Source organism: Hoplias malabaricus, chromosome 11 (genome assembly GCF_029633855.1).
Source record: "Hoplias malabaricus isolate fHopMal1 chromosome 11, fHopMal1.hap1, whole genome shotgun sequence".
NCBI lineage: Eukaryota > Metazoa > Chordata > Actinopteri > Characiformes > Erythrinidae > Hoplias > Hoplias malabaricus.
In genome coordinates, this window is record NC_089810.1 from 37756981 (window position 1) to 37767303 (window position 10323).

The window sequence follows — 10323 nt, forward strand, 5'->3', positions numbered from 1 at the left end:
TTAGAGAGAAAACCGTGGAGTACAAGGTCGGGGTTTCTGTCGATGGCCGGTGTGTGACACACACACACGACAAGAGTATAAGGTCACTCTAGTTCATTCATAATTTCATATCAACCTTCAAAAAACAAACACGCAGTGTGAGTGCGGACAGAACTGCCCCAGTATTTACAGAAGTAACCTTCTCACGATCATCATTCACAGTGCCTTCCACAGCAGATCATTAACACCGTATCAACAGTGACTGCTACTGTTCCATACATTTGAATTACTTCACACCAAGTACTTTCTGTGGCTTCCTGTTAAAACAACACCACTGAAGGTCTTGTTCAACCCAAAGTTGTGTCCTTGCATAAGTCTGTGATGAAGTGTGTGTGGAGGAGGGTTGCTGTGTTAAGCAGATTTAAGCCTGAGGAAGCGCTGTAATCCGTAGGACGCCACTCACCAGCCCACTGTCCTGAATGTGCTGTGTCCAGGTGAGCCGGGGACAGGTCCACATCCACAGGAGTGAAGCAGAGCTGAAGTTTGAAGGATATCTTCTCTTATTTGTCCATAATTTACATTTTGGGAGGTGGATGCTGGCTGTGGCACCGGCTGCTCTCCCTCTGTGGAGGAATTAAAGACGACTCCACATTCAGTCTCACATACACACACTCATTCACTGCCTGATCCCTCTCAGAGGAGGGAGGGGGGGGGGCTCACCAGGGGGGGGAGCAACACCCCACCCCCTACAGTCCACTGCTGACAGATACACACACACACACACACACACACACACAGAGAGAGAGAGAGTAGGTGTATATATATAATTTTTTTTTACATAGAATTTGTTGGTATTTTGTGGCTTGACCTTTTAACCTCTACATAATTGTACTAGATGTTTGCAGTAGCCCTGCAGAAGCTTCTCACAATAATCTTCAGCAATTGTAGCCTATTGCTCCTGACAGAGCTGCTGTAATTCAGTCACAATGTTTCAACTTTCTGCCTTTCTGCCAACTTTCATGGTGATCATCTGCATCCTTCAGTTTGGTGTTCTCATGCATGTCTTGGAGGAGGGGCTTCTTTTATGTGCCGCAGCCTTTCAGGTGATGGTGTTGCAGTAATCCCTTAGTAGTGGATGTAGACAATTTGGTACCTGATGCTTCCAGATCCTTCACCAGTCTCTTTGTTGTTGTCGTCTCTGGTTTAATTCGATCCTTTCCGAACAGCATTCATTCAGCCCTGGGACTTCATTTGTGCCTCTTTCCTGAATAATTGTATACAGCCAAACAAGTGTGTAATCTTTGGAGGAGAGAACAAAATCGAGCTCCACTCTTATATTAGCTCTGAATGAATCCACAGATGAACAAAGAAGCTGCAGGTGTTTTCAGAATAAAGGACTAGCCGCCCCAGAGCCCAGACCTCAACATCACTGAATGTACTTGGGGTTAATTATAATCATGAGAAGCAGAAAGGCTCCCAGGTGTTAAGACTGATCTTTGGAAGGGAGAAACGAATGCAAGCTAATATAAAACGTATAAACATTCGTACAATATACACAGAAAAGCTTGTGCTACATTCAGACTTTCCTTTAGTGGTGTGACTGTGCAGCTGCTGAAAAGGTCTTGTCTTCCATTCTGTGAGAAGCAACATTCAATTGGCTCACTAACTCACACACCACTGACTTTTACAGCAGTGTTAAGCCTGATTGAAAGAACACACACACACACACACCTTGCAGTACATTCCAACGATGTGATTAATATTCAGGTAGGCGATTTAAGAGTTGGTTTTAAGCCTTATGTTTGTGATTAAATCAGTGTTATATAAAAGACTACGGACATATTAGTAAAATAATTTCTACAGACCACTCAAGCAGCTTAAAGTTATTTTTAATTTCATTTTGCGGATGCATCGCACTGAGAAAGTGATTTAATATGCTTTTCATGTTTTCTTAAATCCATTTTCTCAGCATGCGATCCCCAGCATCCACTGGGAATTCCTGTGGTGTCAGTAATACTGCCGGGTTAGCATTAGCGTAACTCCTGCTTTGGTGATTACACATTCACAAACTAATCAGCGCTTCTATATTTTAAAAAGTATCTGTAGATCGATAGCATCATAGCTACCGTACTTCAGAGTTTAGCTTTGTGTCCTCGTTTCAATCATTTACTGTAATTAGTAAGTTTTCTATTCATTCATTATCTGTAACCCTTATCCAGTTCAGGGTCGCGGTGGGTCCAGAGCCTACCTGGAATCATTGGGCACAAGGCGGGAATACACCCTGGAGGGGGCGCCAGTCCTTCACAGGGCAACACATACTCGCACGGACACTTTTGAGTCGCCAATCCACCTGTGACTGTGGGAGGAAACCCACACGGATACGGGGAGAACACACCACACTCTTCACAGACAGTCACCCGGAGGAAACCCACGCAGACACAGGGAGAACACACCACACTCCTCACAGACAGTCACCCGGAGCGAGAATCAAACCCACAACCTCCAGGCCCCTGGAGCTGTGACTGCGACACTACCTGCTGCGCCACCGTGTCGCCCAGTATGTTTTCTAGTTAAGGAAAATGATCAGAAGCAAAAAAAAAAAAATCACTCAAAGCACATCCTCAAATTTCACACACAACCAGTTGCATTTTCATCTCAGCTTCAAGATACAGCATTAGAAGTGTGTTTTCCTTGTCTTCACACCAGAAAACTTTGAAAACAGCGCTACTGTTGGAGGTGAGTAAACAGATACACTACAGATGCAGCCAAGGATAATCTTTTGTGTTTTGTATTTTATTCTTTAATGCGGGCCAAGACCAACGAATCCTGGATATAGAGTGGAATGGATGAAAATAATGATTAAACAATCCTCAGTCCAGGTGGATGTGTCTGATACAAAAAAAAAAAAAAAAAAAGGGCCAAAATGACACTTGGAAAAACTCCAGAATCAGCAAAAGTATATATATATTTTTTTACATATCATAAAATGTCAGATATTTTAATGCAATGTAAACATATTTCCAGTTCACTTTAGATCAGATTTCACTCCCGTAGCCTGAACCTGAAACTGCTGATGCATGTATTAAACAAATTTAGCGTCCTGAAAATAAAAGTAAATAAAAATAAGCATTCATAGTTTCAAACTGGGGTAAAAAGTGTATGAATGTAAACAAAAACACGAGAATAACCAAGAAAGGGTCAATTTAAGAGAGAAAAACATGAAAGTGCGAGTAAATGAGAGGAAACGAGAGCGTACCCAAGATACAGTGTAAACAAGATAAACAAACAAAATAGAAAATAAATAAGGCAATGGTATACACTTCAAAAATGTGGATTTGGACAATTACAATAAAATACAATTAACACAGGTAAAGTAATCATTTCAAATATAAATTTAAAAGTTCTATAAATGCTTGGTTATTTATTTACTACAGAACTGTAAACAGATTACCTCATGTCACTAATGAAATGTGTGTCATTTATAAGATTGCAGAAGTTTACAGAAAAAACAGGTGCATAAAAATATAATTAAAAACTTATTTTTAACGTAAGAAAACATACGTAACGCTGAGAGAGAAAACTCTAGATCTAAAAGATATTTCACTTTAAGGCAAAAGAGTAAACACTAAACTTCATTAGAGTAAAACCTCCCCCAACAGTTCTTATGATTAAACACCACCACCAAGTGGTCATCCTTGGTCATTGCATTATATCAGTACCTCCTTGTACATTGGCACATTATATTCCATGTAAACAATAATTATATTTATTTTTAACCTGGACACTTCTCTAATTCCTATATTTTTTCGTATAACTAAGTGGAAAAGTCGTAAACAAAGTCACTGAAAAAGGTTTGGTGCGATTACATTTTTCATTCTAGAAAATAACAAGCCTCTAAAAAGATGACATTAATGATTATGAACTCCAACAAAAGCAGGAGACACTGCTTTAGCAATGTATTAAGAGTCATTCAGGGCCGTGTGCTACATTCAGGGCAGTAGGGAGATAAGAAAACTTAATTTTACCATCGTTAAGACTACAGCTGAACACACAGAAAACGTGAAGGCAGCCCGGTGGTTTCAGATGGGATTTCAATCATCCCCTGTATACAGAAACTGACACTGATGTGTCTCAACAACCAACCATTTCCACACCAACACACTTCAACTATAAAACAAATTCTGAAAAATGTGTGGACTTAAAACAGGCACTTCTGAATTAGTCGGTTTATACCAACAGGTCTCATATGCAACAGAATGTAGCACTGGAGGCCACTGCACAGGAACATGCCCTGAAATACTGAGGGTTTCAGTAGGCCTACCTTTACTTCCTGAGTACTAATCATATTGTGTAAACAAGCTTAAACACCGTACAGCTCTTAATGGCTGTCTTAGACCATGGCTTTGGAAAGGTTCATGGCTCATTGGTTGATGAAAGACTATGGCAATTGCAATTAGAGAGGAACTCCTCTTGTGTGAAAGAGCAACACTTTAAATCAAGTGAAATCGCAAAAAAAATAAACATAGCAACGAAGTCTGAAAGAAAGAGCTAAAATGGCAACATCATAACACACATTTATGGGCAAGTAAAACTGGCTCACGTCACCAGTATCTATGAATATCCTATAAGATATGAATCAGAAACTCTCACTGCATGAAAGGGAGTTGTTGACGATTATCTTTCATTTGTTATTGGGAACATGTTTTGAGTGATAAACTCTGTTAAGGTCTTTCTTCTTCTAGAGCTTCCAGAAAACGTTCATGTTGGAAAAAAAGCGAATGCTCCACCTTATCACAGATACAAGGTGTTCTCAGATGCCGGTGAGGACGTTTCTGGTGATGATGATCACACTGATCATGCCTGGGAGATCGTTGCTCTGCTGGCTGCCTTTGCCCCGTAAGTGGACGGTGTGCTGCTGCGGCTGGTCAGTCACCTCCCCACTTAGAGTGACCTGCCCCATGAATGAGTCGTTCAGTACATTCTTATTATAGATCTGTCCAGAGAAAAGGGCAATAAGGGAAAGAGATATATGAGAAAACAAATAAGGGGGTGGGGCAATAAGATAAAAACAGAAGCAGAAGCTTTTATCCAAAGCGACTTACAAAAGAGGATCTAACATTGAAACTACAGCACAATTTATACAAATTACTTTACATTGAGTGCAATATGCAGGAAGTAATAAGTGCATTAAAGAAAGACTTTCAATGCAAGATATACTCTCAGAAGAGCTGGGTTTTCAATGATTTCTTGTATGAGGAGAGGGTTCCTGTTGCTCTGATGGTGCTGGGAAGCTCGTTCCACCAGCGTGGTACCAGACATGAGAATAGCTTTGACTGACCTGTACGGGGGGTTGGCCGTGTTCGTTGGCGCTCCTTTGAGGAACGGAGAGTGCGGGCGCTAACGTATGGTTTTAAGAGTCTATTGAGGGAGATGGGAGCAGAGCCAGTGAATACTCTGAAGGCCATCATTAGTGATTTAAATTTGATGCGAGCAGCTAAGGGTAGCCAATGTAGCTCAACTAATAGGGGCGTGACATGTGCTCTTTTTGGTTGGTTGAAGACCAGGCGTGCTGCCACATTCTGGATCATCTGTAGCGGTCTCACAGCACAGGCAGGAAGACCTGTCAGGAGGGCGTTGCAATGGTCAAGACGGGAGATTACTAATGTCTGAACAAGGAGCTGTGTTCCATGTTGAGTTAGGTATGGCCTAATCTTCCTTATGTTGAATAGGGAGAAGCGGCACGATCGAGCTACAGCGGTAACGTGATCTGCGAAGGTCAGCTGGTCATCAACCATGACAACTAGGTTTCTTACAGCCTTGGTGGGAGCCACTGATAGGGACTCTAGCTTGATGCTGATGTTGTGGAGAATAGCTTGCTTGGCTGGGAGGACCAGCAGTATCTATCTATCTAGCAGGAAATCTATCACCGGCAGCCACCATATCCTTGAAGCAGCAGGCACAGAGGTTTCAGTTTGCACAGAGTGGTGCACACTAAATGTTTGAATTTTCCTTGCAAAAAAAAAAACAAACCCAACTATAACATGCTTAAAACTATTCAAATACGCCACAGATATTAAGTGGTTCTGTTCTCTCAGCTCTTCGGATGAGTGGTATGTCTGGAGAAAAGAACACCCTGTCTACAGTGAAGCACTGTGGAGGCTGTGGGGATGCTTTGCTTCCTCTGGCATTGAGCAAAATAGATTCCATCAAGTATCAAAAAAAAAAAAAAAAAAAAAAAAAAAAATCTTCATACCCTCTGTGCGGAAGACGCATTCCAACAGAACAATGATCCCAAACATATGTCAAAATACACAGAAGCTTGGTTTCAAAAAAAGTTAGTTGCCTGACTTAAATAACATGGAAATGAATGAACTGCAGACAATCACTGTCTGAGGAGTGTGGTGTGTTCTCCCTGTGTCTGCGTGGGATTCCTCCGGGTGACTGTCTGTGAGGAGTGTGGTGTGTTCTCCCTGTGTCTGCGTGGGATTCCTCCGGGTGACTGTCTGTGAGGAGTGTGGTGTGTTCTCCCTGTGTCTGAGTGGGTTTCCTCCAGGTGACTGTCTGAGGAGTGTGGTGTGTTCTCCCTGTGTCTGCGTGGGTTTCCTCCGGGTGACTGTCTGTGAAGAGTGTGGTGTGTTCTCCCTCTGTCTGTGTGGGTTTCCTCCGGGTGACTGTCTGAGGAGTGTGGTGTGTTCTCCCTGTGTCTGCGTGGGTTTCCTCCGGGTGACTGTCTGAGGAGTGTGGTGTGTTCTCCCTGTGTCTGCGTGGGTTTCCTCCGGGTGCTCCGGTTTCCTTCAACAGTCCAAAAACACATGTTGGTAGGTGGATTGGCGACTCAAGTGTCCGTAGGTGTGAGTGTGAATGTATGTGTGTGTGGCCTTGTGAAGGACTGGCGCCCCCTCCAGGGTGTATTCCTGCCTTGCGCCCAATGATTCCAGGTAGGCTCTGGACCCACCGCGATCCTGAACTGGATAAGGGTTACAGATAATGAATGAATGAATGAATGTGCAGATGTTTCCCTGTACCTCAATAAGAATGTCCTTCTTTGGTTTCTTTCTGTAGAACAGTGCCTTCACATCGAAATCAGGACTCAGATTGTCTTTATGAGCTGGAGATTGAACCTTCTCTCCTTCACAACTGATGATAACGTATGGGTCAGAAGCTGTGGACAGAGAGATGGTCAATCACACATACTAGAATTTCTGGGGGAAAAAAAAAAAGGCGAGAGAGACATAGTAGAGCAGAGAAGAAAACACCTACATCCATTTGAGTCCTGCCCCTGCAGTCCCACTGCCTTCATCACATGAACCTGAGTGACCAGCTGAGGATAACCAAACAGCCCTGTCCAGCAGGTCTGTGGGGGCTCGTCCACAGTCAGCTCTCTTAAGCAGACACATGAAACCCACACGTTAGGACACCATTGGCCATACGTGCCAAGTCCATAGATAATGGTGCCAACTTGTATATGTATTTACTAAATTTCAGTGTGTGTATTAATTACTTGAAGTCAGAAGGCACGTCTGTGAAGATCCTTAGCAGGAACTCCCCCTCCAGACCAGGGCCGAAAGTGGTGGGGATGATGACATAGCGGCCTTCTTTCAGGTCCTTCCGCACAAACACACTGCGTGAATTAATGTAGACGGAGCTGCACACCTTCTCCTGACTCATGTGCATGCGATACAGCCTGTTCAGCTCCACCTAGTGGACAAGATACACAGATAAAATCTATCTCTAGCTAGCCATCCATTTATATTTAATCTCTGCAGAAAATACACAAATCCGTCTCATCGCTGTCGAATTAGATTTGTAGATTCTCTGCCTTTCTTCCCTGCGGATGCACTCAAGCTCTTTTTGTGGGGCAGCCAGTTCTAGAAAGAGTCCTGGTTGTTCCAAGCTTTTTCCATTTACAATTATGGAAGCTACGGTCCTCTTGGGAAATTTCAGTGCAGCTGAGACTCTTTTGTAGCCTGCTCCAGATCTATGCCTCATACAATCCGGTCTCTGAGCTCTACAGGCAGTTCTTTTCTCCTCCAGGCTTGGTTTTTACTCTGATACGCAATTTTAGCTGTGTGAGAACTTATATAGAAAGTGTGTCCTTTTAAATCATGCCCAATCATCTGATTTTACCACAGGTGGACTCCAGTCAAGGGGCAGAAACATCACATCACATTTTAAAGTGCCATAGCTAAGAGTCTGAATAACTGTCTATGCGAAATTCTTATAATTCTTTTGTAAAAATCGCTTCTCTTTTCACTCTACCATCAGCCATTGTGTGTCTGTATGTGTGCATCATTATGTGTTCATCCGTGAGTGTGTGGGTTCATCTGTCGGTGTCTGAGTGTGTGTGGACCAGTGTGTACCCTCTGGATGTCAAAGCCAATAGCCAGATTTTCTCCTTTTCCCTCTTTGGGCCGAGCTCTTCTGTCCTTCTGCTGCAGACAGATCAACACCTCATCCTCAGACTTTTTCACATCAAACATATACTGGAAAAAAAGCAGTAAGAAGCATATCAACACAAACATCCCAACAACACTCACTGTTACATAAACCATAGTGTTAATCATTATTTTAAGTAGATCAGTGCAAACTCTCAAATTTATACAAGAAGCCTTTATAATATTTACTATCCGTATGCTGCTGTTGCCGTATAACCATTCATTCATTGTCTGTAACCCTTATCCAGTTCAGGGTCGCGGTGGGTCCAGAGTCTACCTGGAATCATTGGGCGCAAGGCACGAACACACCCTGTATGGGGCGCCAGTCCTTCACAGGGCAACACACTTACACATTCACGCACTGCAGTAAATAATTAATCTGAAGTTTATATGGGGAAATCTCATAACTCTTAAAATAACATCTGTTCCCCAGAAAGGCCCTGCTCATAATTCTTTAAAAAATGAGCCAATCAGCTCGCTATTAAAGTGATTTTTTTGTGCTTTATCTGAACTTAATGATACTAATGACTGATGATTCATTTTCTGTGATTTCAAAATGTTAAATGTGCTTTATTTTCACAGTCCTCTTCCTTTGCAAACAAAGCAAAGAGCCTGAACATATGTGACTGGAAACAGGGACTCGGGGAGGTAGGCAAAATGGCCACAGAGTGGACATACATTTTGCATACAGACTCTAATAAACAATGGGTAGGCAGCTGTGTGCAAAGGTTTGGACACCCTTTGTCAAATTACAGGTTTTGTTTATTTGTCTAAATCAAACAAATTACTTGCAAAATTTGTGGCATAGTTTTCCCCTCAGCATTCAGCAACTAAACTGTAACATTCATTAAAAAAAAAAAAAAAGTAGTGTGTGTGCACAGATGACATGTTTTATTTTTGACATTTAAAAGTTAATAAAAAAAAAAATCAACAAAACATCAGTTGAAAATAGGTGTACCATATCAGCTGTGTGTTTATATGAATATCTACACAGATAGGGCTTCAAACCATATTACATTAATAAAACCTTAATTTAACAACAATTTAATTATTATATTGGCACAGCTCTACACCTCTCACTGACCTGTGGGTTCTGGACATACGTGGTTTTGTTGTTGCTGCAGCCTCCAGAGCGGTTCCTTAAAGGGTCATCATTGCGACTCCAGGAGCCAAATTTCACGGACTCCTCCCAGGTTTTATGGATGCTCAGGTGAGAGGTGTTAATGAGTCGACACAAAATCAGGTCAGTGAAGTTTTTAGTAAAGTCCTCAAAGTTCATCCTGGGAAAGAGAACAAGAGAGAGAATGAGAAGATAGAAGAGTAGGGGATACAGTTCTAAACTAAAGTTTAATCTAAACCTAAATCTAAACTTAACACACTCATAAATATTTAGAAAAATGGATACTATATAATTACTCTAAAATTAGCAAAAAGTACATAATTAATAACTTTGCTTAGATATTCAGGTGGTCTGAATAACTGTCTATGCGAAATTCTTATAATTGTTTTGTAAAATGGACTTTTACCAAAATTCTCCATCGTCTTCCACAGTGACACCCAGCTTCTCCCTCTCACTTTTACTGACCCTCTGCCACTCCTCAGAACTGGACATGAGGGAAAAAAAGAAGAGGCTTGTTTTTACTAAGAAACAGTGAGCAGATTCCAACCAGCAGGAGGCAGTGAACACAGGCTCTTGCCCCTCGCTGCCGTTGTATGTTTAGCTGAACCTGTGTGCGCTGTGTATCTTTATTTGCTGCACAAAACATGGGAATTTCTTTTTTAATTCATCCGAGAACTTACATTTCCGTTTCGGCATAGCTGCTCGAGGTGAGGGTGGGCACATCAGCTTTGCCTGAGGTAAACAAGGACTACTGACGTGCAGACTGACCAATTAAATGTTTACAGAGAA

General features: G+C 42.0%; 1 protein-coding gene across 1 annotated transcript in view; it reads right to left on the reverse strand.

Annotated features, from left to right (window-relative positions):
* Window positions 1-2766: 2766 nt before the first annotated feature.
* Window positions 2767-10323, reverse strand: part of capn5a (calpain 5a) — a 28150-nt gene continuing 20593 nt past the window's right edge. The window contains exons 7-13 of the mRNA XM_066685119.1: window positions 9941-10018; window positions 9499-9694; window positions 8340-8462; window positions 7481-7677; window positions 7240-7361; window positions 7005-7141; window positions 2767-4972 (exon numbers count right to left, since the gene is read on the reverse strand). Of these exons, the coding sequence (XP_066541216.1) occupies window positions 4790-4972; window positions 7005-7141; window positions 7240-7361; window positions 7481-7677; window positions 8340-8462; window positions 9499-9694; window positions 9941-10018 (1036 nt within the window). The 3' untranslated portion in view covers window positions 2767-4789. The remainder of the gene's footprint in view (window positions 4973-7004; window positions 7142-7239; window positions 7362-7480; window positions 7678-8339; window positions 8463-9498; window positions 9695-9940; window positions 10019-10323) is intronic.